The following is a 26,267-nucleotide window of genomic DNA, read 5'->3' on the forward strand; positions in this document are numbered from 1 at the left end:
GATTTCCTCCACAGGGCAGCTCTGTGGACATATGCATCCAGCGCCCTCACAGGGCACAGCAAATTAAGTTCTTCCTGATCCGGATTAGTGAACGGAGGGGGATAAAAAGCCTCCAGAACAATAGGACCTGGGACCCTAGTGGGGACCTTAGGTACGTACCCAGGCCTTGTATGTAAAAAGGCCTTAACCATGCCTGGTGCAAACTCTAAACATGATGGTAGAACCGAAAGAGCTTGAAGGTCACCTATCCTTTTCAAGGATGAGATGGCCAATAAAAACACAGTCTTCAATGTGAGCATTTTATCTGACACATCTTCCAAAGGCTCGAAGGGCGCCTTAGCCAGCCCTTGTAACACAATGGCTAAGTCCCAGGTCGGAGATTTTTGGCGTACTGAAGGCCTCAACCTCAGTGCACCACGAAGGAAGCGAACAACTAAGGGGTCTCGACCTACCGAGACACCACCCATAGGAATGTGATAAGCTGAAATAGCAGCCACATACACTTTTAGTGTGGAATGAGTTAGGCCTTCTGAAAGCTTTTCTTGAAGGAACCGAAGCACACAGCTGATAGAACAATGGACAGGGTCCACCTTAAGATGACTACACCATGTAGAGAACACCTTCCACTTATACATATAAAGCTTCCTCGTAGACGGAGCTCTGGACTGAAGGATGGTCTCCACAACCTCGGTTGGGAGACCAGATTCTATGAGCCTTGCCCCCTCAGGGGCCAGGCCCACAGTTTCCACATTTCTGGACGGGGATGTAAAATCATGCCGCCCGCTTGGGACAGGAGATCCTGTCTGACTGGAAGCTCCAGAGGAGAGCCGTGAAGAAGCGATACTAGGTCCGCAAACCATATTCTCGTTGGCCAGAAAGGAGCCACCAATATCAGGTCTACCCCTTCCTGACGGACTTTGTCCAGAACCCCCGGGAGCAGAGAGACTGGGGGAGAAGCATACAGGCGTCGCCTCGGCCACGTCTGTAACATGGCATCCAACCCCAGAGGAGCTGGATGCCTCAGAGAGTACCACAGAGGGCATTGAGTTGACTCCTCTGAGGCAAAAAGATCGACTTCCGCTCGACCGAATGTTCTCCATATGAGCTCCACTACCTCTGAGTGAAGCTTCCATTCCCCCGGACTCGCGCTCTGCCTCGACAGAGCGTCCGCCCCCATATTCAAATACCCCGGAATATACGCCGCCCTTAGCGAGAGTAATTTCCCTTGGGTCCACAGGAGGATGTGACTGACCAGTTTGCATAGTGGACGAGACCTCAATCCCCCTTGGTGATTTATGTAGGAGACCACCGTAGTGTTGTCTGTCTGAACCAACACATGGTGGCCCCTCAGGTCGGGGAGGAAGTGCTTCAGAGCCTGAAACACTGCCAGCATCTCCAGCCGATTTATGTGCCAGGAGAGCTGGTGTACCTCCCAGTGACCTTGAGCTGAGCGACCACTCATGATCGCTCCCCAGCCCGTGAGGGACGCATCTGTCGTAAGCATTACGCGACGACATGAAGTTCCCAACACGGGTCCTTGGGACAGGAACCAAGGCTTTTTCCACATGACCAGAGCACGAAGGCACCGCCGCGTGACTTCGATCATGCGAAAAGGATTTCCCCTCGGAGAAAACCCCTTGGTCCTGAGCCACCACTGTAAGGGTCTCATGTGCAGAAGGCCAAAAGTAACAACGTTGGACGCAGCTGCCATCAGACCCAACAGTCTCTGAAACTGTTTTACAGTGAGTGACCGGCCTAACTTCACCCCATTCACGGCCCCGAGAATGGAAGTCACACGAGCGGGAGTCAATTGCGCCCGCATCGTGATCGAATCCCAGATTACCCCAAGATAGTTGGCAACCTGACTCGGAACCAGCACACTTTTCTTGGCGTTGAGCCTCAGCCCAAGCTTCTTCATGTGCGACAACACAACATCTCGATGTTGAGCTGCCAGACGTTCTGTTTGAGCTAAAATCAACCAATCGTCGATATAGTTCAGCACGCGGATGCCCTGGAGTCTCAGAGGAGCCAAGGCTGCATCCACGCACTTCGTGAACGTGCGGGGTGATAGTGATAGGCCGAAGGGAAGAACCTTGTATTGGTATGCTTCGCCCCCGAAAGCAAACCTGAGGAACTTCCTGTGAGAAGGATGGATGGAAATGTGAAAATATGCGTCCTTCAGATCTATCGCCACAAACCAGTCCTCGGATCTGATCTGTGGAATAATCTGTTTGAGTGTAAGCATCTTGAACTTCAACTTCTTCACAGATCGATTTAGTATACGAAGATCTATGATCGGACGCAACCCCCATCCTTCTTTGGAACAATGAAGTAGCGGCTGTAAAAGCCCGACATTTTGCTGGGAGAGGGAACCCGTTCTATAGCCCCTTTTTGCAAAAGCGTCGTAACCTCTTGTTCCATTACCAGAGACTGCTCTGGAGCTACCACCGTGTGAATCACTCCACTGAACCTGGGCGGACGAGAACCGAACTGAATTCTGTAGCCCTGTTCTACCATGAGCAGCACCCATTTCGAAATATTCGGAAGACATTTCCATTCCTCCAAAAATTCTACTAAGGGAACCAGCCTCTCGAGACTGGTCTCTGGTGTTTTTTGAGCACTTGGCTCGTTTATCTGACGCGGCGCACCGGCAGATAAGCGAATCACGTGCTGGCCGAACCTCCTCGGAGGATCGACAGAGACTGCTGCGCCCTGTCGCACACTGGGTGGCAGGGTTGGCAGAACAGTCCCTTGAGGGCGCCGATGGGGAACGATAGAAATTAATCGTCGAACCCCTTCGGAGGGGGCTGCCCTCAGAAACCCTGGCCCATGAGCGTCAGGATTTCTTTTGGGAAGCCTTCCGGGAAATAATGACGGTCCTCAGACCCGCCCTACCCCCGGAAGGCTTCGGCTGTGCAGCACGCTCCGGTCCCCAGGCTTTCCGCGGGGGAGCACGGGCGGCCACACTAGCCTTTTGCTGGGACCTGTGTCCCAAGGAGCCGGCTATCGGCTGAGGCTGCCCCCGCCCAGCAGCCTCAGGGGGATGAGATTTTCGGGGGAGGAACCTATGGAACGCCGCTTTCTGCTTTTTCGCCTCCTCGAACCTGTCGACGACAGTATTAACTGCGTCGCCGAACAGGCCCCCGGAGGAAAGCGGCGCATCCATAAGGATGTGTTTATCCTTCTCCTTAATATCAGCTAGGTTGATCCACAGATGTCTCTCCGTGGCCACCAGGGCTGCCATAGAGCGGCCTACTGACTTGGCCGTCTCCTTGGTGGCACGGAGAGCTAAATCTGTGGCCTTCCTCAACTCCTGAATGGTTTCGACGGTTACCTCCCCACTTTCGTCAATCTCCCCCAGCAGGTCAGCTTGGTATGCCTGCAGTATTGACATAGTGTGCAGACATGCCGCAGCCTGACCCGCTGCCGAATAAGCCTTGCCCACCAGATTCGATGTTTGCTTTAAAGGTCTGGTGGGCAACGTCGGGGATTTCAGGGACGATGCAGACTCGGGCGAGAGATAGCTCGCAAGCGTCTCTTCAACCCGAGGCATCGCCCCATAACCGTGTTGCTTCAGCCCAGTAATATTGCTGTACATTGATGTCTGCGGGCTGAAGACACGGTACTGCACAGGTCTATTCCACGACCTCGACACCTCGGTGTGGAGGTCGGGAAAGAACGGCAGTCCCCGACGCTGGGGTAGTGACCTAGCTGGGAGGAAGCGTTCATCCAACTTGCTTTTAACTTTAGGAACGCTTTCCTCCGCGGGCCAGCTTATATTTAGTCTCTCTACTGCCCGGGTCACTACCTCCATAAGCTCCTCATGGGCTGGAGATGAGGATGACGGTCCCTCATCACCACCCTCGACACCTTCAACATCGACCTCCTCGGAGGAAGATATATTCAGTGCCGGTGCCTCCCTTTGAGGGGAAGAAACCGCCGCGCGTGCTTCCACCACCAAAGGAGAGACACTAGATCTAGCAGGTAAGGGGAGCGATAAGGCAAAGCCCGTCCCTCCCTCCTCTGCTAGATCCATTTGTGAACCCCACGAGTGCAGCCTTCGCTGTGCCTCGGCAGCAGCGGGACCAGACCCGCGGGGAACACTCGCCGCGGCGCCCTCCTCAAAGAGCGCCCGGCGTGAGCGCAGCGTCCTGAGAGTGAGCCGCTCGCAGTGCACACAGACAGCCCCCTCGAGAGCTGCCTGTGCGTGCTCAACTCCCAGGCACTTCACACACATGTCGTGTGTGTCCCCCGCCACGATGAATCGCGGACAGGGAGGCGCACACTTAGTGAAACGCTGGCTTTCCGTCATTATATATATATTGTGTATGTGTCTTATTCACTTTCTGGAAACTCTTGTCCTCAGACGAAGAGATCACTTTTTGGCGAGATGGTAGACAAACAACAGTTAATAAGACAGACAAGATACAAATAGCGCTTACTGAAGACAACAGAAGCTAGCGTTCTTTGTTTCCGGGCATGCTTTATAGGTTCCGGTCCGTGACGTCACCCGCCTCTGACGTCGCGTTCTCTCATTGGTTAGATACAATAGTGCTTCACGAACACAAAAATGCAGAGGATTCCCATCACGTCACCGACGTAGCGTCGATAGTTCCCACGAAAGGGAACTCCAGACAACATGAGCTGCAGAAAATTATAAGTGATCTAGGAGCTTTATGCAGCTTTTTACAGTGGATGCCATTGAAAACATAAGTCTATCTCTCAAAGTCTCACTTTCATACCTGTCATGGCACTGCTCTGAATAAGGTCTATAGGCCGGTCATTATGTTACTTTTATGTTTAATAGGTTAAACATGTTTCTGCATGTTTCAGTCTGTTCATTATAAGTAATAAATTGCTAATCATTAATAATCAAATCAGTAAAAAGACCGAATTACAATTATGACTCTCAATTATGGTTCTCTTTCTAACATGTATCTCACTATGGGAAACCCTCAGGCATGACAGATCATGGAAGCACCAATGACACCACGTCTGCTAATCATGGCAGAGCAATTGCTGCAGTGATCAGGGAGTATATAAACCACAGCCACCAGCTGTTTCATCATTCTCGCTCTCTTCCCTGTGGAGCTCTCTCTTCATAACAGCTTCATTTAAGTATAGCACATGTTGTCATGTTGTACTTCTGAGACATCAAATTCAAGTTAAGATCCCCTCCTTCCAGATTTATTGTTTAAAAAAGTTTTATTCATTCTGAAATATTCCTATGGCCAAATTATTTAGTAATTTTATTCTTTTTTGTTTCAAAAATATGTTTTCCAGTCACTTTTCTTGATCATGTTTTTTTTTTGTTTTTTTTTCTGTGAGGTAACACAAAATTAAAAAATTGAAATAAAACACTAAGAAAAGATGAAAAAATCAGCAAAAAAAAAAAAAAAAAACAAACAAACAATAAAGAAAAGTCAATTTTCAGGATAATATTTTAAAAATAATTTTGTACAATACAAATAAGCTTTACAGATTTTTATTAGAAAGAACAATGTCAAGTCAAGTCACCTTTATTTATATAGCGCTTTTTACAATGTAGATTGTGTCAAAGCAGCTTTACATTGATAACTGGTACATTATTTTTGCTGCACAGCAGCTCTTAAAGAATAGTGTCAATGCAGGCAGATCAAAGCACTGTTGAATATCATGTCTCCAACATATAATGTCCCCAACTAAGCAAGCCAAAGGCGACAGCGGCAAGGAACCCAAACTCCAACAGGTGACATCAGGCGGCAACCAAGTGGCAAATACAATGACAAACAATGTTTGTCATGTTTTTCTATTATTGCACATGCACCTATCAAGGTCACAGTTACAATAACTTATGACACTAAAGAGACCTTACTCTGAAAAACACCAGAAGAACAATGCCCCAGGGTCTCTGATCACCTCTGTGAACGTGCCTTAGTCCTGCTGCAGGAGGCATGAGGACTGCAGATGTGAACAGAGCAATAAACTGCAATGTCTGTAATGCAAGATGCCTGAGACAGTGCTACAGGGAGACAGAAGGACTGCTGATTGTCCTTGCAGTGCCAAAACACATCTAACCATAAGTCCCCCCAGACATGTTTGAGAATGTGAAATGCCTTAGTGGAAGAGTGGAGTAACATCTCACAGCAAGAGCTGCAAATCTGGTGCTGTCTATGAGGATGAGATGGGAACCAAGGGGTATATGATGTTGCTTTGCAACAAAACTATGTGACAAATAACAGCAAGTGTGCATTGACCTGTTTGACTTTAATGATAATTTGTCATGATATCCAGTAAAATATGAGAAAACAGGAAACATTTGAAGTTTGGCGTTGATAAAGGGGTTGATAAAGTCTTACTGTGGAGGCTGGAAAACACTGAATATACCAAAATAATCAAGAAATTAAGGATGACACAGAATATTCAAACCAGGCTATAGCTTATATACTTTTTATTAGGCCACAGATATATTTGTAGATTTTTATTTCAAATTGTCAACACTATGCGGTAGGCTACTGTAGTCACAGAATGACAACAAAAGAAGCAGACTAATCAAACTATTCAAATACATTTTAAAGCCTCACAAATAAAAAAAAGCTAAACAAAACACAGTGTAAAACAAGGTTATTCGCTCATGTTTGCTCGTATCCTTACGTTAACTGTTATCTGATCAGGCAAAATAGCTAGACGATTTATCATATTACACAAACTATGCATTGTTTTGAACATGTGAACTGTTGCCTAACATTAAATATTTTATTCCCTTTTCGAAATAATATGTTAAACAGTGGTGATTTGAGGAGCATGTACTAATATTTTCAGTTACATTCATTTGCATGCTTTCTGACCCATGGACTTTACACCTGTGTTTGGATCAAATACTTGCCTATAACGTCTATCATTGTCTATAACCGCTGTCATTATGAGAGAGGATTCTTGGGAAAGAGAGTGATTCTGACACACACACACACACACACACACACACACACACACAGAGAGAGAGAGAGAGAGAGAGAGAGAGAGAGAGAGAGAGAGAGAGAGAGAGAGAAAGAGAGAGGGCAGAACCAAATACTGTACGTCGAAAAAATACTGTAAAATTATAAAGGGTTATTACCACTGTAGCACTGGATTGTTCAATCAGCATCCAGGACCACAACTATCAGTTTTATAATAATGAGCGTTTGTGCTGTTTGATATCAAATTAACAAAAAAAAAAAAAAAAAAAAAAATATATATATATATATATATATATATATATATATATATATATATATATATATATATATATATATATATATATATATATATATATATATATATATTAATCAGTATTTAATCAGTATTTATTGCTTAATGAACAGACAAACATGCAGAAACATGTTTAACATATTAAACAATAGTACCTTAATGATTGGTACCTTAATATTGCTCTGTTGATTTTTCTGTTTTCATGTGCATTCCACATGCTTCAGAAATGTGCCACCATTAACTGGAATTTACATTTAAAAAAACAAAAAAAACAAAAGACAAACAGTGAGAACTTTGCTGCCTTATTTCAGAACACGGCACAACACTTATGTTTATAATTCATTATTTGTGTACTTTTATGGACAGTTGAATCTGCTCCAGCAGATTGTCTTTGTTGTTTGAGATGTTTTTTCCAGCGACCTCCATAAGATCAGTGATCATCTGTATGTCGCTGTGAGGCCATTTAGAGGTGCTATATTTTTTCCGCCAGTCCTCTATGTCATCTGATAAAACAATGACAGACTTAAATCAGAACACAGTTAATAATTCAGTTCTCTTTCAAATGAGAACTCACACTACATCCTCTAGAGGACACTTTAGGGAATGCCTCCAGCGTGACTGGTGTCTGAAGCACGTGTTTAAACGTGACAATGTCATTAGCCGATGACAGTCCATGACGTCACTACTGGTGCGACTGTGAGTATGACAGGGCACCTGCATTAGACGTCATTAATTTCTTTTGTTTTCAGGATCCATTTGTTTGCATATAAGGGAATATGAATATTATGAAGAGTGTGTGTCTGACCTCTCTGTGAATGAGTGAGGAGCACACGCATTTAGTTTTCAAGGGAACTGAATGCACGCATTGTGAGGATTTCTCAATGAAAAGCTCCATTCACATTGTCTCTATTCTCAGCTGCCTACCCCAGAAGCAGGGTTTAAGCAGGTGGCTTCTTCATGAGCCTTTAAATTAGAGCTATTTGCTGAGGCTTCCACTCTCCTGACCTCATTCTAGACAGAGACATCAAGAGTGTCAGCTCTGGGGCCGCTGTGATAAGCTGTCTTTAAGACTGAGCATGGTTTGGCCTCATCGTTCTAATGAGGCCTCCAATCTTCTGAGCTCCACTTAGCAGCGACATTGATCTCCAAGGTCAGGTGAGCTTCCTTTAACCCCACCTTTGTGGGATCCTTTAAGAAACAGGTAGCTCCCTTATGATAAGCTTGGGGCAGCCGCATCATTTTAAGGGGCTTTAGTAGATGGCTCCCTTTTAGATGTTTTGGAGTTTCAGGGTTTCAGGGTCCTTTTAGTAGGCATATTCCCTAGAATAACTATAGCATATTCGCAAGGTCGCAAGCCTCCCCTTATAGTGGGTTCTTAAGCAGGTGGCTCGCTTGTGTTAGCAGTGAAGTAGAAACTGCCTCCCTCAAGCAGGCAGTTTCCTTGTGTGCTCCAGAGATCAATAGCTTGGTTAAGCTGGGCCTTCCATTCAGGGTTCTGTAAGCAGGGATTCTGCTCCCACAAAAGAACTCAAGATGATCCCCAGACTACAGGGGCTATCATGGAGTGTACCCTCCACGTTGCCTTTTCTTGGGTCCTGTTAATATGCCTGTAACAAAGTTCATATATATACAGGAAGAAGAAGGCGGGAACCGGCAAACACTCAAACCTCATGGCCCTCACCCAGCCTTGCTCACATACCCCCATCACCCCTCGCAGGCCAGGGAGTACCCACAAGACTGGCCCCCCCTGGGGGGTCTCGGCGGCCGCAGCACCTGGGGGTAAGGACAGACGAGACGAAAGAAAAGGATACGGAAGCATAAGGAGCAACAGAGACGAGAGAGGGAAGAGAGGAAAAAATTCTTGGTCCGGTCCCTAGACACACTACCGCTCAGTCCTCAGCCAGCCGCGAGGCTCTTCCTCGAGGTGCCATGTGATGGTACTGGATGCTCGGTGGATAGCACGATCCTCCTCCGCCCCCTGGCAGCCGGCTCCTCCGGCTAAGGGCAACTGGCAGCGAGTCCCCGTTCCCTGCTCCTCTCCTTTATGGCAGACAGCAGCAGGCCCCGGCCTACGGCGGCGAGTCCTCCACTCCTCGGCAGTGACCCCACCTTGACCCAGGAGCACAACAGCGAGCTCTCCATCCCACCCATTGTATGGTGACTCCATCACCACCGCCTCGGGCAGCCATTCGCGGTCTTCATTCTTCCACGCTGCCAGACTTCCCCAGCACTGCGATCCCCCTCAGCAGCAAGGGCTCTCCAACAGCATGTCCCTCCTTCCTACCGGGTTTCGGCACCAATGTAACAAAGTTCGTATATATACGGAAAGAAGGAAGTGGGAACCGGCGAACGTTCAAACAAACTTTAATATATAAAATAAACAAAGAATAAAATGAAAGTAATGCCGGCAACTGCCGGCCACACAAACACAATAAAACGTAACTTAAAGTTCAGACCTGGTCCTCTCTTGTCCTTCACTGTCGTCGCTCCTCCTTTTATGCTTCCGGAGCTCCTCTGTGAGAGATACGAGACCGGGGCAACGCACAGCTGACGCTCGTTATCACTCATGTCACCGACCTCTAGCAGTTCCCTCACGGCCCTCATCCCACCCTGCTCGTCACAATGCCTTTTCTTGGGTGCTGGACCTTATGTTTAATTAGGACGCGGCTGCCTCCCCACAGGTTGGGTTTCCAAGCAGGTGGCCCCTTCATGAGTCAAGTTTAAGGTTAAAGCTGTCTCCCCCGATAGCGTGTCCCTTAAGTAGACGGCTCCCTTAGGTCGCAAGTGACAGGCGAGGGAACCATTGATTTCCTTGCCAATATTCCCTTAAGGATAATGTCAGGCATAGAGGCTGACATTACCAGACCTTTGAGCGCCACCCATGTTAGAGCTCGATGTTGGGTGGTGGCCGTAGGGAATAGTTTCACTAAGAGTTCTGTGGACCTGAGTGAGGGAATCTGACTTTGGCATCTAAATCAGTTAAGTCTTTGTTTTTGCTTGTCACAGCCAAGTATGCAGTCATTCCCTCAGCATGGTGGAGTGGGTATTGATTCCCTAAAGTGTCCTCTAAAGGACGCAGTGTGAGTTCCCATTTGAAAGGGAATGTCTCAGGTTATGCATGTAACCATGGTTTCCTCAGAAGGGGAACGAGACACTGGGTGCCTCTCATTTCTTATTTGTGCATCCTCATTTCCTTTCTTCTCTTCCTTTCCTTGCATATTAGCTCCACTCCCTTAGGATGCGAGGGAAGAGTAAACCTGTGTATCCTAACTCATGACTCTTTAGGAAGCTTCCTCGCTTTTCATTCCTTGCCTCCAACAGGTGCAGTTAGAGAATTGAGATGTCATTCAAGTTGGCTGAGTTCGATCAGTTTCCGGGTCACAGGCTGGATGGAGCAGCGAGGAAACAATTTGAGTATTCAATTTGAGTACTGAGAAGCACCCACTACATCTCTCTGCCATGCATTGGGCCTGCCTGTCTATGTCTCCTACACACAAAGAAGCTGATGATGTCTAATACAGGTGCCCTTTCATACTTCTGCAAAAGTAGTGACGTCATGGACTGTCGTCAGCCAATGACACTGTTGCGTATAAGCACGTGCTTCAGACACCAGTCACGCTTGAGGTGTTCCCCAAAGTGTCCTCCAGAGGACGTTTTATTCAGGACATTGTAAGACTTTAACTTGCCTACACAGTTGACCACATTAAAGAGAGGAATGTGGATCACAGTTGGAGTGTTTTGGCCTTTGAACACATAGAAGTCCTTCGGTTTCTTTACATCTTCACAGGGAATGTTGACCTCAGGGAAAGGGATGTTTAGTTCCTTGCACAACTCAGCAGCTTTCTTCACTGTCTGCAGTGGAAAAGCATCACAATATTGTTTGAAAGACTGAAAGGGCTAGACCATTTAAAATTAAGTAGTTATTCAATTGTCAGAATGAGAAACCCCACCCCCTTATCTGTTATTATCTGTTAATGTGTTTAAAATCTAATGTGTTTAAAATCCTGCACATTTTAGGTTAGTGCAAACTCTGGTGATAACTATGAATGTCATGAGGAAAAAAGCAGCTAGATTTTTTTTTTAAATCTTTTGGTCTACAGAAGGAACAAGTCATAGGTTAGGAACGAAATGAAAAGGAGTAAATGATGATTTATATGGATTTTTTTTAAACTAACTTCTCTGTGTGCATAATACCTTGAAAGGATCAACCTCACTGAAGTCCAGAGAAATGATGAGGTCAATGTCTCTCTCTTTTCTCAGCACTGAGAAGTAGGGTGAGTTCACCAACAGTCCAGCATCTTGATAGTCTCTCGTCTCACTTTCCAGAAGAGTGGAGGGCACTGCTTTATCTGAGGGATCACAGCATTATAATAATACTCACTATGAATTTCCAGTTCACAGCAGTGCTTGTTAAGGCAGCACATTTACTAAAAATTGATCGCATGGCCCCTGCAAACGGATGACATGCAAATCTGTGAAGAGCTCTATATTTTGGGGCAGTTGTGGCCTAATGGCTAGAGAGTCAGACTTGTAACCCGAAGGTCGTGAATTAGAGTCTCAGTCAGTACCGGTAGGAAATGTAGTTGGGGGAGTGAATGAAAACCGCTCTCTTCCACTCTCATTACCTACAACTGAGGTGCCCTTTAGCAAGGCACCTAAACCCCAATCACTCCCCGGGCGCCACAGCAAAAAATGGTCGCTCACTGCTCCGGGTGTGCGTTCACAGTATGTGTGTGTTCACTTGGATGGGTGAAATGCAGAGCACAAATTACGAGTATTGTACACCATACTTGGCTACACTATAAGTCACTTTCACTTTCAGTCAGTACCAGTCCATTTGAGTTTCTGACCTTTCATGTTGTGAAGAAAGTTGTAATTCCTACCCCAGATCCAGTCAGCCAAGCATTTAAAAATGCTCATCCAAATATCTGTAAAAAAAAGATACACAGAGGTTCTTAAATTCAGTATATTGGTTCTGATATTGTTTTATATTTTGTATATGTTTTTAGCTGGCTATATGGTTCTTTGGAGAAAAAGTTTTTGTTTCATTATAGTTTTATTCAGCTTTAAAGTACATTGTTGGATGTCTAAACATTCTTCTGTGGCATCAAACCTGTTTTGTTGGACGCTTTATGGAATCTCAGAGTAAAGCACCTTTTGCATTTAGGGTATGCATTAATCTGGCTTGAAAATCAAAAATTAAGTACATTATACAAATCGTCACATTGTAAGGACAGTTCAACCTACTTTTAGGCCAGAAACTGAAGGAACGATTCAAATCATTATATACATCTTCAGTGTATTGTTTCATATACTGTTTTGCTGCTTTTTTATCAGTGAGATTCAGTTTTTTAGCTTGAACCATCTGACGTCTGCCTCCATTGAGCTCTGTGAAAAGAGAGGAACATGAATATGATTAAGTTCTTGTTATCTGATGGGGTATAATTCTAGTTTTTGTATCTTGTGTTAGTTTTTGTTGGCCAAAATAGATGGGTTTTTTTTTCATGTTAATGTATCTGTATTTGTTGTTTCATCAATTAGCTTGTAGTTTGTTTTACTGTCTAAATGTAGCTACATTTTCTAGCATACTCTCTGAAAACCTTACTGTTCAGCTTTGTTCTGATGGATTCATCAAGAGCAGATGGATCATTGCCATTCAAAACAGAGAGATTCATATCCACGAGATCCATGAGCACCTTGTAACATTCGTCCTCAGAAAGAGACATTGGATCTTCTGAAGAAAACACACACTGAACAATCATGAACACAGCGCAAAATGTCTTGAATGCAAGTGCTTTCCATCCCCAAATTTATGACATTCAGATATCAGGTGGTGATAATCATCATTATAGCTCATTTAAGTTTTCATCTTTAAATAGTTTAACTGTTTATTTATCAACAAGTATCATGAACAGATCACTAGACACAAAAGATGGATCAACTTGTCAAGAAATAAAAAGTAATAAGAAATCCTTTACCTTCCCTCATTTTCTTACACCTCTTCATTTGTGTTTTACTTGCAGGTCTTAAAAAACGTAAAGAATCTGGGGGGAAAGGATCAAATGGAGTTAAAGTTCACATGACAATCAAATGACTGTCAGCTTTAGAGAGAACTAAGACTTGAGAAGAAATTAAGTTGCACCTTTTATTCGTTCCAAGAGGAATTTCTTGTTCTCGTCTCCATCAGCTAAAACGCTGCCACACAGAGCTGCAGAAAACACATTTAAGTTCAAAAGTGTTTACATTAAACAAAAACGTATCATTTTAAAAATAAAATGTGCACTACAAACATGCATAAAGTTTTCATTTCAGCTGTTACTGTGAAGCAAAAATGATCTTTCCTTTAAATCACTGTGTAATGAGAAGATTTATGTTGGAAAGCAGCACTTCAATGTATTGGTGAAATTGCTTTTTAAATTATTTTTCAACATTTCTAATTGTAATATTTATATTTCAGCTTTGACAGACCTGATCTCCAGATCAATTTACATCCCAGAGACTACTGATCTATTTTACTGTATTCTTTAATTCAGTTCAATGCACATTTTGTAATGGATAATCTGTAGAATGTAAGTTGAAATTATAAATATTAATAAACTCTCTTTTAAAACAGAGTTTGTTACCTTGCAGGTACAGCATGTCAATTTCAGGCTGGTCCTTGATCTTACAGCCATTTTCAAACTGACTCCCAAAGCTGGAGGTTTCCACAAACGCTCCAGTGAGAGAATAACCTGCTTCATATGGAGTGAACTCAAACCAGGGATCTGCAGACAGAAACATGTTCATATAACAGCCGAAATAAACACATTAACTCTGTCATTTTTTCTCACACACACAAACCTGCATCATTGTTCTGTTTGCAGTGTTTGTCGATTGCCATGTAGATGGGAAACGGGTCTTTACTCTGCTGGTCCCACTGATCTGTGAGTGTGCGTTCATCTATCTGAAGAGAAAAAAAATGTTTATGCTGCTGTTATTTTTCATGTTGGTGTAGGAGAGACCTGGGACAATTTCTTCAGTTAAAAAACAAGCTCAAGTGAAAAGTGGAAAACACTTTCTATAAGAAATGTTTATAAATCTCAGATTTTCAATATGGTCTTTTGAACAGCACTGCATGTAGATTAGCAGAAGAAGAATGTTACAGTATCGTTTCGCCTGTGCTTCAGGTTCCTTGGTCTGCCATTATCAACTCTCATATCAATACTAAAAACATAGCATTTTTCAAGTCTGAACGAGCGCATCTCATTACGATCATTGAGGGTTGTGGGATGTGGCACAGACCTCTTTCACATATGTTGTGACGACCATCGCTGCAAAGACGTCAGTCAAACTGAATATCTTTTCATCTTTCTCGTCGTAATATTTCTTCAGTTTGGCAAATGCATCTGTCCAGCTGACTTTAGGACCGCTGAGTCTCTGGATGATCTTGTTTTTCACAGTCTCTAGTTTGGTGGACCAGTTTGGATCCTGATATAAGGAGGCCATACACCTTCAGAGGAACAACATACTCTCATTTCAAATTTGTGTGTGCATGTGTGTGTGTGTGTGTGTGTGTGTGTGTGTGTGTGTGTGTGTGTGTGTGTGTGTGTGTGTGTGTGTGTTTCTCAGTGTTCATACCAGGTGGATCCAGAGACTCCGCTCAGATAAAGGATGCAGTCCAGAAGACCCGTTTTCTGGAGCTGAACCAGGGATCCCAGCAATCCCACCATGGCTCTTTGTCCTCCTCCAGAACCCAGTAATGCAATGTTTGGGACTTCATCCTGAAACACAGATTGATTTAACAAACATTTGATGTTCACCATATACAACATCTTTTGTAAATAGCCAGACAGATATATTAAGATGTTTTACCTGACTGCAGCATATCTTAAGTTTGTTCAAACTTTGTAGAACAGCGTTTCTCCTTCTGGCTACAAACTCCTCCTCGTTCTCATTCAGAGAGCGTTCGATTCTCACCCCAACACTGCAGAGACAGACCAGTGCTGACTTTAACATCACATACTGCTATAACCCAGTTTGTATTTGAATTGTGATGCAGTACAGTATATAATGGAGCTTCCGTCATAAGAATCTAAGCAGAATTACCTTTTCTCGGGTTTGGATGCACTCATCTGTAAAACAATAGAGTCAACATTAAAGTTCAAATCTATAATTCCAAAACTAAAAATGGAAAATCTATTGAAAATCTTATGATCAACTTTACAGTTCTTCTGATAAAAATACATCATACCTCAAATGTCACTTATTAAGCCACAGTTTTGTTTTTGTTTTTTTTAATGCAAGTTGTTAACTTTAAAACTCACTGTTCTTGTGTAGTCTTGTAAAATCCAGAGACTTCACCAAAAGCAACTCAGCAGCTGTTGATTCTCAGATCTGACTGAAGAGCCTCTTTTATCTTTTATAGGACTCTGAAAGTCTAGATATCATCATGAGAGGTGGAGTCCATGAAGTTCCAGAGAACAGAAAACATTTTCCATGTCATTTCTTTACATTTGGGGGTAGGTGTATAACATGTCTAAATGCATAGAGAAACTATATGCAAGGCTATGTGTTTGAACTATATGGAGGGTGTTCAGGGCTGAGCAGATAGTTTTCAAATCACAGACCCATACAAATTAAATCAGAAATAGATACAATTATATCATAAATTCCCAAGCAAAAAAATACTTTTTTAGCTGTGATGTGTGTGAGTGTGAAAGGTGTGTTTTACAATTGTTCTCAATTGATTTGACACTTCTCCACGCTCAAATCACTGCTCTCAAAACAATTAACACTTTGTAATTGTCCTAAACAGATTGTAAGTTTTCATTCATTTAATAGAAATTACAAATCATATGCATAATTTTCTCAAAACATTATGTACAAAATTCTCAAATGTGTCTCAAATTCTCAAAAATGTTTATATGTCATGGGGGACAAATTGTTTGCAGCTCTTTTTATTGATTTTACAAAACTCATCCCATCTGAGGTCTTGGAGTCTTTAGGTGTGTTTGACTTGAAGAGCGCAGACCGATCGGTGTATGACATCAGAGTATCGCTCATTAATCGCTCTTGCTGTACTTTGATGTCATACACCGATCAGTCTGCTCAGCACCGCTTCTACCCAGCTAGAAATCTTTTATGTTCCACTGGCAAGTTTTATTTTTGTTCCCAGAATGTTCTGCTAAGCAATTGGATAACATTCTCTAAAAACATTCTAAAAATGTTTAGATAACATTGTTAGAACATTATCCCCTAACATTCTTCCCATTGGACACTGGATGTGGACTCAAACTGGGTGAAATCAGATAATCAGACTGCAACATGAGGATCTTTATCATCAACAAATACTTGACATGATCTGATCACATTTTCATTTGCTGTTCTTGCCATAACAAACAGTTACAGCAGCCAAAGAAAAACTAACATTAAAAAGTTAAGAGTCAAACTGCCCAACTAAAGCAAACACTGATCACAATAATGGTGACGAAACAGAAAACAACATCTAAAAGTCTTTTTTATTTTAATAAGAACTTTTATACACATATGACAGAAATGAGTCTGGTTTGTAATAAGTGAAGCTGGCAATGCTGTTTTTGGATTTGCTTGATGACGTTGTAGCTTGACGTCAAATAAATGATGGGTTTAGACGTCAAGCTGATTTTCATTTTCGACCAAAATTTGATATCTGAGCGACATTGGAGTCCACATCAACTGCAGCTGGGAAACTTTATAAGAATGTTAGGGGATAATGTTCTAACAATGTTATCACTAAACATGTTTAGAATGTTTTTAAAGAATGTTATTGTCACATGTCTGTTTGTTTTGAACTCTATGTTTAGTTTCCCGCCACTTGTTTGTATCTATAGTTACCTTCGTTTGTACCAGCTGTGTCTTGTTAATTAGTCTCATTTGCTCCTCTGTTTCCTTTGTATATAAGTCCTTAGTTTCTGTCTAGTCCTTGTCTTGCGTTGATGTTGTTTTGAAGTAACAGATTTTGCTTACAGCCATACCACTCTGAGCACGCCCGATCTTGTCTGATCTTGGAAGCTAAGCAGGGTTGGGCCTGGTTAGTACTTGGATGGGAGACCACCTGGGAATACCAGGTGCTGCAAGCTTTACGTTTTTTTCACACACACAAAAAAAAAAAAGAGAGAGAGTGTCTGAATGTCTTAAATAGCCAACTCTTGGCTGCAGATTTCACTTAAGGCCATGGTTGTGTGTTCAGTTTTCTCCAAGATATCTCCTATGTGTTTCCTAGTTTGAGTCTTCAATTAATTTTGTGTATCTCTTGAGTCATGCGCTTCACTACAGCCACAACATTTTGTGACAGTTATCCTACATTTTAGGAGAATATTCTGGGAACAAAAATAAAATTTGCCACTGAAAACATTCTCAGAATACATGTTCTCAGAACATTCTTAGAACAATAAAATTTCTAGCTGGGTAGTCAAACACACCTTTAAATAACGAGCTGATGAGTTGAATCAGGTGAGTTTGATCTAAGCTGGGGTTATGTTGCGTTCACACCACCTCGTATTTACCGGAATCTTGAGATTACAACACGTGATATTATATTCGGAGCTGTTCATGTCCTTGGACTGGGAATTATGCGTTTCCATGGCACCACTATCAACGCCTATGAATCTATAGCGGTCAGGTGGTACAGCAGCCGCGTGGTACATCTGGGAGCTTTTTAGAAAACTCCCAGCTTACAAGCTGTAATTACGAGCTCTACGAGGATGTGGACACTTTTTACCAGCTAGAATCTCGTAACTACAGGAAAGCTGAACGCACCTTTACTCCATGAGCCAGAGTTCAAGCATACAAATGATTGGTTATGGATCAGCAGTGTATTTGATTTCTTAGCCAATTAAAAACAAGAGATAATAAAAAATAAACCCTGTTAATTAGACAAAGGTCAGAAAAACTGCTATTACACTTGACATTTCTGTCTTCCTCACTTCTGAAATGATGTGTTAATTGTTTTGACAGTAGTGACCCGAGTTTGGAGAAATGTGTCATACTGATTGAGAAAAATAGTTTATTTTCTAAACGTCCACATATTCAAACCTGCAAGTTGAAAAAACACTTGTAAACTCATAATAATGATGCATATTCATAATAATAATAATAATAATACACATAATATTCATTTCTATAATGATTTTACTTGCTTGTACATTCTTTTTGACATATATTTTAGATGTATTTTGATTTTGGTGTGATTTTGTTTGGTTCTGCTGTATGACTGTGATCCCACCCACTTCCTCAGTTAGGATTAGAATTCACTTTTGATGCGGGTGTTTTGGGGAAATAAAGCATTACATTCTGGGAAATCTGATAATAGGATTCAAAACATCTTAACAGGGCTTTTATAGTTCACTAAATCATGAAATAAATAAACATAAACTGGGGGGGAAAAATCAAATAAAATATAAAAAAAAACTTAAACTTGTTTAATTTCAGCTAGTTGCCAAGGCAACATTTATCATTTTCATTTAGCTTAACTTGATAAAATAATAAACTAAAACTGATATAAAAATTAATAAAAGACATACTATAACTAATACAAATGATAAATACTGTCACCAAAGAAGTGTGTTTTTGGTTGTGAGGGAAAGATAACTTTGCTTTCCAAAGAACCCAGCATTAAGTGGAGCTGAGAGATTTGGGTTCATGGTTGGGTGACCCAACTTGGGTTGTTTTACTCCCAGCATTTTTAGAGTGTATTATCTCAATGATCCTAAAATAACACCGTCACAGATCCCTTGTTTCTCTGGACTTCATTTCCCATCATCCTCCTGTTCTCCACACCTGCACTCACTTCCCTCGTCATCTCCCCATCATCACGGATCACCTGCACCTGGACTCTATTATCAGCACTCACTCCCTTCACTCCTTGTCCATTCTCTGTTTTTGCTTTGTGTATGTTTGGTGTAACCTGCCTTTGTTATTTGAAGTAAAGTGTATGTCGTTGTGGAAATCTGCCTCATCCTTCTACCAGCTACCGTAACAAACACTGAGTGTAACACATTTTGTTTCAACATCTGTAACATCCAGCCATTGATATTCCTGTATTTATCTGCTGCAAATACATGCTTCTGTTTGTTTAAAATGAGTTTAAACTTCTGAATCCCAATTCAAACCTCAGACAGTACACACAAACTGTCAAAAACACAGACTGGGATTACAGTTTGTCCAAAGGCTAACTTACTTTTGTCCAATCACAATTTTGAATAAAAAAGTCAGAATTATGAGATGTAAACTCACAATTGCCAGAATAAAATAGAATTGTGAGATAAAAGTCATAGTTACCTTTTATACTCTTTTATTTCTATGGTGGAGAAAGCATCAATAATAACCAGAGGCTATGTTTCTTGGGATTTGGTGTTGATCAATGTCAGCAATTTCATGTTTTGATTTCAGTAAAAGCTTCATGTAAAGCTTCATACTACAATGATTCCACTATCACTGTTCCATATATGCAGAATATGTGGTCTGCGTAGGGCACTAACTTCCAAGAGTACACCATTCTTGACAACATGCTTTCTAAAAGTGAATGAGTGATTACTTTATAGCAGTGGTTCCCAACCAACATTCCCGGAGGCCCACCAAGCATGTCTCCTTTGTCTGACACACCCATTTCTTTCTGTCTCTACTAATGAGCTGTTAACTTTAATCTGGTGTGTTTGTTGTTGATCTTGGAAAGTCTCTAGGGGGCATGAAGTTTACATAAGGTGACATAAAACACACACATGCTGTACGCTCCAGTGTAGTGTATACCACATCCTGTAAAGATGATGTATGTTGCATTATGTGGGTGAAGATGGGTTCTGGGGGAAAGAAGCATTGTTGTTTACACAGTTTAGGACACATTTCTCAGTCACTTTTGCAAACCTCTTCACACAGTTCTCCTAACCAACTTTCAGCTTGGCAAACCAGTTCATTTCACATTCAAAATGCACTACAACACTTTATTCGGGTCTCAAATCAACTCATTCTTCCATGACCACAAGCAAAGGTTGACAGCTGAGCTGACAAACACACTTTGTCACCCACAAAACAATGATCTAAAAAACACTAACAACATGTAGCATTATACAATGTTTTCTTGTGTAAAACAAGGACACATCTCTGTTTATAATTCACTGCAATAAATGTTACTGGAATGAATCAGACATTTGTCAATATTTTATGTTGTTTATTTATTTTTAGTTTTTGTTGCACTGAGTAATTCCAAAATACAAGAATTTGTATACACACCATCCACTGATACAGATACAATGGTAATGCTAATCTACTCGGGCTTCTCCATTTGGCGACAGGTTTTCATCCACATCACATCTTATGTCATCTAGGGCAATACACCTAGGAAAGAATCTTCTGGCATGCCTGATCCATCCCTGGCAATCTTCTGCTGATATGTCCAGGCATCCAGCATTCATTGCGTCCAGGAGGGACATTTGATCATGTGGATGGTGGTCATAAACCTTCCACCTCCATGAGGAAAATAATTCCTCTATGGGGAATGGAGAGTAAGGTGGGAGGAAAAGTGACTCCATTCTGGGATGGGCTGCAAACCACTCAGTGACTGCACAGGAGTGGTGAAATGCCACATTGTCCCATACAATTACAATTGTTGGCTGATTCCTTCTCTCTGCATCCATTTACTGACCTAGCACAACCCTTCCATAATGATCATGCAGGAACACAAGGAGACGTTCAGTGTTGTATGGCCCAATTAGTGGTTTGTGTAACAGCAGTCCATCAGTAGATATTGCTGCGCATATTGTGATGTTGGCACCCCTCTGGCCTGGGACATTCACTGTGGCTCTCTTCCCAAATACATCCCCCCCCCAGGGTGTTTGCCTGCCTTCAATCTCCATGACTCTCTAAAATAAATCCACAAGGCAACATAAGCTGTTACAGTAGTAAATTTGTAAAAATGGTCTTGGTGTGTTTGGTTTCGTTCAAAAACAGTTTTGTATTTTATTGTGATCTTACCTGGACATATTGGTTCCTGAGTTGCTTGACATGTTCAGAGTTCCTCTCAAAAGGCACAGTGTACAACTGTTTCATCCTGACCTGATGTTTTTTCAGGACTCTAGAAATTGTTGTTATGCTTTCACTGTGAATATTTGCAAAAGTAACATTGTCTGCCAAGTCTGTCTCGAATCTCAGTGAGTTTTATCCCATTGTTTCTGATGACCATATCAACAAGGGCAGTTTCCTGCAGTGAGCATCCTTCCTCTCCCACCTGTGTACCTGTGAGGTAACCGTTGAGTCCTAAGCAGAAATGCAAAAACAATTACACACAAGTTTATTTCAATTAAATTCAATTCAATTCACATTTATTTGTATAGCACTTTTCACAATACATATCGTTTCAAAGCAGCTTTACAGAGAATGCATGTCAAAATTACAATATTAGAAGAATGCAGTTAGCAAATAATGTAATAATTTGTGCAATTAATTTACAAATACTGTTAGCATTTAATTTTAAGGTAGAAGTAATGAGCTCCTGGAAAAATGAAATCAACAATAATTAGGATATATAGAAATTTGGGAATGTGCATGGTGCGTCTTCTGAGGTCTTCGTAGAAGTTGGCGTCGTCTCTTCACAGGTGTTAGTCATCTGAGATCTTCTTAAGAGGGTGGATCCAAACTGAAGCTGATGTCCTCTCTAGTCACCTCGGTACGGGTGTCCCGAGGTAAAACAGAAAAGCAAATAGAGAATAATTAGCGTAGCTGCTGTTCATAACATTAAGCAAAGATACGTGCAATTGATCTGACATGTGTTATGTATGAATAAAATAATAATTGTGACTTTAATACGTAAGTAATGGGTGGAGTCACGTAGCGATGACGAAGTGATTGCTCTGATATACAAGGGCATGTGAGCATTAAAAAGAGGCAACGCAAGTTCTTTTGTCCCTGGATTATTATTTCTGACTATTATTGAGTGTCCTCTGTCTCAAGTAAAAAGGGAAAGACATGACAAAGTGGCGACGAGGATGTTTGAAAGAACTTCTGCGTGTGTGAATTGCCGAATGGAAGAGTAAAGTGCTGGAAACGGCTGAACGCGGCGTGAACTCGGTGCCTGTAAGACGATATGGCTGGCGTCATAGGCAATATCGGACATTTCGACGAAAATGTTGAACAATGGAGCTCATATACGGAGCGATTTGAATATTTCCTGCAGGCAAACGCCATTGAGGGTGAGAAGATTGTGCCTACGTTTCTCAGTGTGATGGGTGCAAAGACCTTCACTTTGCTACGCAGTCTCGTGCAGCCCGCGAAACCAGGTGAGAAAACTTATGCGGAGATTGTGGCTGTGCTAAGCGCACATTTTTCACCTAAACTGTTGGTGATAGCGGAACGATTTCGATTTCACAAGAGAAATCAGGAGGAGGGAGAAACTGTAACTATGTTTGTGGCTGCTCTGAAGAAACTTTCTGAACATTGTGAATTCGGTGATGTTTTGAATGATACAATCAGGGACAGGCTCGTATGTGGATTACGAAGCGAAGCCATTCAAAAAAGACTGTTAAGTGAAAGTAATCTCACATTGCAGAAAGCCACTGAAATAAGTGTGAGCATGGAACTTGCGGCTAAAGAAGCCCAGCAATTCAGTAACACAGATAAAGTGCATAAGTTGTCTGCTGACATGAACACATTCCAGAATTCCCCTGGTAAAGCACCTAAAAATGCAACATGTTATAGGTGTGGGAAAGTCGGACATCTTGCATCGGAGTGTTGGTGTAAAGAACTGGTGTGCCGTAGTTGTGGAAAAAAAGGCCACATAGAACGTGTTTGCAGAGGAAAACAAAAGACTGCAAAACAAAAATTCAATAAAATGCCTGGCACATCAAAGAAAAAGAAAAATGTGTATACAGTGCAATCAAGTTGCAAGGAGTACACAGACGACACTGACTCCTCTTTGGAGGAAGTTCCTCTAAAAATTCTAGCCATGGAAGGAGACTCCAAAGGCTATTGGGTGACACCCATCATTGAAGGAGAACCGGTGCGTATGGAGATAGACACTGGCGCTGCTGTGTCTATAGTGTCAGATGCTGTGTACCACAAAACACTCAAACATGTCTGTCTAAAGCCCACCAATATCGTGTTGAAAACATATACGGGGGAGCCTGTGGCCATAAGAGGTGTAATGGATGTGGAAGTGGAATTAAATGGTCAGTCAGCAACATTGCCACTGTATGTGGTTAAAGGGGACTACCCAACTTTACTTGGACGAGGATGGCTGGAAACCATGAAACTGGACTGGCCGATGGTGCAGATGGTGTCAAAGGGAAACACTGAGCTCAGTACTGTTCTGGGGAAACATGCTAGTGTTTTCAGGGATGAACTTGGTACGATGAAAGACATTACTGCTAAACTCGACATCAAGCCTGATAGTAAGCCCAAGTGTTGCAAAGCCCGTTCTGTGCCATATGCTATCAGATCAAAAGTTGAGAAAGCTCTGGAAGAGCTGGTAACCAGTGGAGTCATCGTACCAGTGAATAACAGTGACTGGGCTACGCCTATTGTACCCGTGCTTAAAAAGGATGGGTCTATTCGGATTTGCGGTGACTTTAAAGTGACAGTAAACCCTGTATTGTCTCCCGACCAGTATCCACTTCCCCTCATTGATGATCTGTTTGCTGGCTTGGCAGGGGGGAAGCGGTTCAGCAAACTTGATTTGAGTCAAGCCTACCTACAAATGAAAGTCGATGAGAGCTCTAAAGAGTTATTGACAATTGTCACACACAAAGGGCTTTTTAGATACCAGCGTCTTCCTTTTGGTATCACTTCGGCTCCTTCGCTTTTCCAGAGGGCCATGGATCAGGTATTAAGTGGCCTGTCGGGGGTGCAGTGCTACTTAGATGACATATTAGTGACAGGAAGAACAGAAGCAGAGCATCTGAGTAATCTGGATAGTACACTCCAGCGACTAAAGGAATATGGCTTAAGAGTGAGAAAAGACAAATGTGAGTTTTTCAAGCAGTCTGTTGAATATCTTGGGCATGTGATCGATGCTGATGGACTGCACAAGGCACCTTCAAAAGTAAGAGCCGTTCTAGAGGCTCCAGCACCACAGAACGTCAGCCAGCTCCGTTCATTCATAGGTCTTCTGAATTACTATGGTCGATTCATCAATGGCTTAGCCACACTGCTGAAACCTCTACACCAACTTCTGTGTAGTAATCAGGCATGGGAATGGACACAGCAATGTGAGACCACTTTTCAAGAAGCCAAGAAAGCTCTGGTAAAGTCTGGTGTGCTGACCCATTTTAATCCAAAACTCCCCCTGCAATTAGCTTGTGATGCATCACCCTATGGTGTGGGAGCCGTGATTTCCCACATCATGCCTTCAGGAGAAGAGAGGCCAATTGCATTTGCCTCGCGCACCTTGAACAAAGCGGAGAGCAAGTATGCGCAAATCGAGCGAGAGGCTTTGGGAATCATTTTTGGTATTCGGAAATTTCACCAGTACCTGTATGGCAGGCAGTTTATCCTGCTGACTGATCACCGGCCTTTAACCACCATTCTTGGGCCGCACACAGGTATCCCCTCTCTAGCAGCGAGCCGAATGCAGAGATGGGCTCTGCTGTTATCAGCACACATATATGAAATTAGATATCGGAAGGCAGAGCTGCATGGAAATGCAGATGGTCTATCAAGACTACCGTTACCCGTGACATGTCCTGAGAGCAAGCAGAAAGACATTTTCTACTTTGAGCAAGTCACAATGGCTCCAGTGACATCAACACAGGTGAGAAGATGCACACGGAATGATCCAATTCTGTCTGCAGTCTTGGAAATGGTAAAAGATGGACATGTCCCTAAGGACACCACCAACATGAAGCCATACCTGTCTAGGAAGAACGAATTGTCGGTTCATTCAGGATGTCTTCTCTGGGGACAAAGAGTCATCATTCCCCCATCGTTGAGGAAACCAGTCCTTCAGCAGCTCCATGTGGGCCATTGTGGTATCGTGCGAATGAAGGAAATGGCACGAAGTTATTTTTGGTGGCCGGGACTTGAGGGGGACATTGAAGGTAAAGCAAAGTCATGTCCATCCTGCCAACAAGTGAGAAACGAACCTCAACTGGCCCCATTACACCCGTGGGACTGGCCAGAAACCCCGTGGCAGCGTGTACATGTGGATTTTGCTGGCCCGGTTGAGGGAAAGATGTTGTTAATAGTGGTGGATGCCCACAGCAAGTGGCCTGAAGTTGCTGTTATGCACTCTACAACTGCTGAGAAAACAGTAGTAAAACTGGGAGAAATGTTTAGCCGTTTTGGCTACCCTGAACAGCTCATCAGTGACAACGGGCCACAATTTACATCACAAGAATTTGCTGTGTTCTTACAACGTTGTGGTGTACAACATCTTAAGTCAGCTCCGTACCACCCAGCCACGAACGGTCTGGCAGAGAGAATGGTTCAAACCGTAAAGCACGCCCTAAAGACATCACAAGGACAAGGGAGCCTTCAGCAGCGCCTGAACGATTTCCTATTGTCATACCGAAACACCAGCCATGGGACAACAAAAGTTTCTCCAGCTTCTCTGATGTTGAAGCGTTCGTTGCGCTCTGGATTTGATTTACTGAGACCTTCCACTGTCAAAGAGGTGATAACTTGCCAGCAACAGAAGCAAGTTCAACGGAGAAGCATGAAGGCAAAAAGCAGACTGTTCCATCCAGGACAAAATGTTCTGGCGCGCAACTATACTTCAGGACCAAAGTGGGTACCAGCGACAGTGATAGCTCAGACCGGCCCAGTGTCATACACTGTACTAACATCTGACAAGCTTATCTGGAAAAGACACTTGGATCAGCTGTTGCTGGGATCTGCCCTGGAGGCTGAGTCTGCTGTTACCACACCCATTGTTTGTTCAGACTCTCCAATGTTTCCAGAAGTGATGGTGGACTCACCACTTACACCAGTGGAAGGACTTGCACCACCAGAGACTGAAAGCATTCCGCAGATGGAAAATTCTGAAAAACAACCTACACCAAGCTCCATCATTCCTGTTTCGGAGCCCGTGTCAAACA

The 26,267-nt window shown here is 42.8% G+C and overlaps 1 protein-coding gene and 1 non-coding gene across 2 annotated transcripts; one reads left to right on the forward strand and one right to left on the reverse strand.

Annotated features, from left to right (window-relative positions):
* Positions 1-7,569: 7,569 nt before the first annotated feature.
* LOC137035030 (cytosolic phospholipase A2 gamma-like) lies at positions 7,570-21,288 on the reverse strand. Its single transcript, XM_067408275.1, has 15 exons — positions 21,214-21,288; positions 15,313-15,338; positions 15,079-15,190; positions 14,845-14,987; positions 14,509-14,716; positions 14,068-14,170; positions 13,851-13,991; positions 13,370-13,435; positions 13,206-13,271; positions 12,833-12,961; positions 12,475-12,615; positions 12,078-12,155; positions 11,422-11,576; positions 10,914-11,079; positions 7,570-7,730 (listed from the first exon to the last, which is right to left on the reverse strand). The coding sequence occupies exons 1-15, from the start codon at positions 21,286-21,288 to the stop codon at positions 7,570-7,572; spliced, it is 1,770 nt and encodes a 589-aa protein (XP_067264376.1).
* Positions 17,206-17,324, forward strand: LOC137035135 (5S ribosomal RNA). Its single transcript, XR_010897034.1, has one exon. It is a non-coding gene; the product is annotated as a 5S ribosomal RNA (ribosomal RNA).
* Positions 21,289-26,267: the final 4,979 nt, after the last annotated feature.

The sequence above is a fragment of the Chanodichthys erythropterus genome, chromosome 13, assembly GCF_024489055.1.
Source record: "Chanodichthys erythropterus isolate Z2021 chromosome 13, ASM2448905v1, whole genome shotgun sequence".
NCBI lineage: Eukaryota > Metazoa > Chordata > Actinopteri > Cypriniformes > Xenocyprididae > Chanodichthys > Chanodichthys erythropterus.

Bases quoted from the DNA above. Each gene is read 5' to 3' on its own strand.
- LOC137035030 (XM_067408275.1), bottom strand. From the start codon at position 21,288: ATGAAACAGTTGTACACTGTGCCTTTTGAGAGGAACTCTGAACATGTC. The intron at 15,339-21,213 runs GTAAGATCACAA...ATTGTTTTACAG, and splicing joins TCAGGAACCAATATGTCCAG to ATGAGTGCATCCAAACCCGA. The intron at 12,156-12,474 runs GTAGGTTGAACT...TTTTTTTTACAG, and splicing joins CTTCAGTTTCTGGCCTAAAA to ATATTTGGATGAGCATTTTT.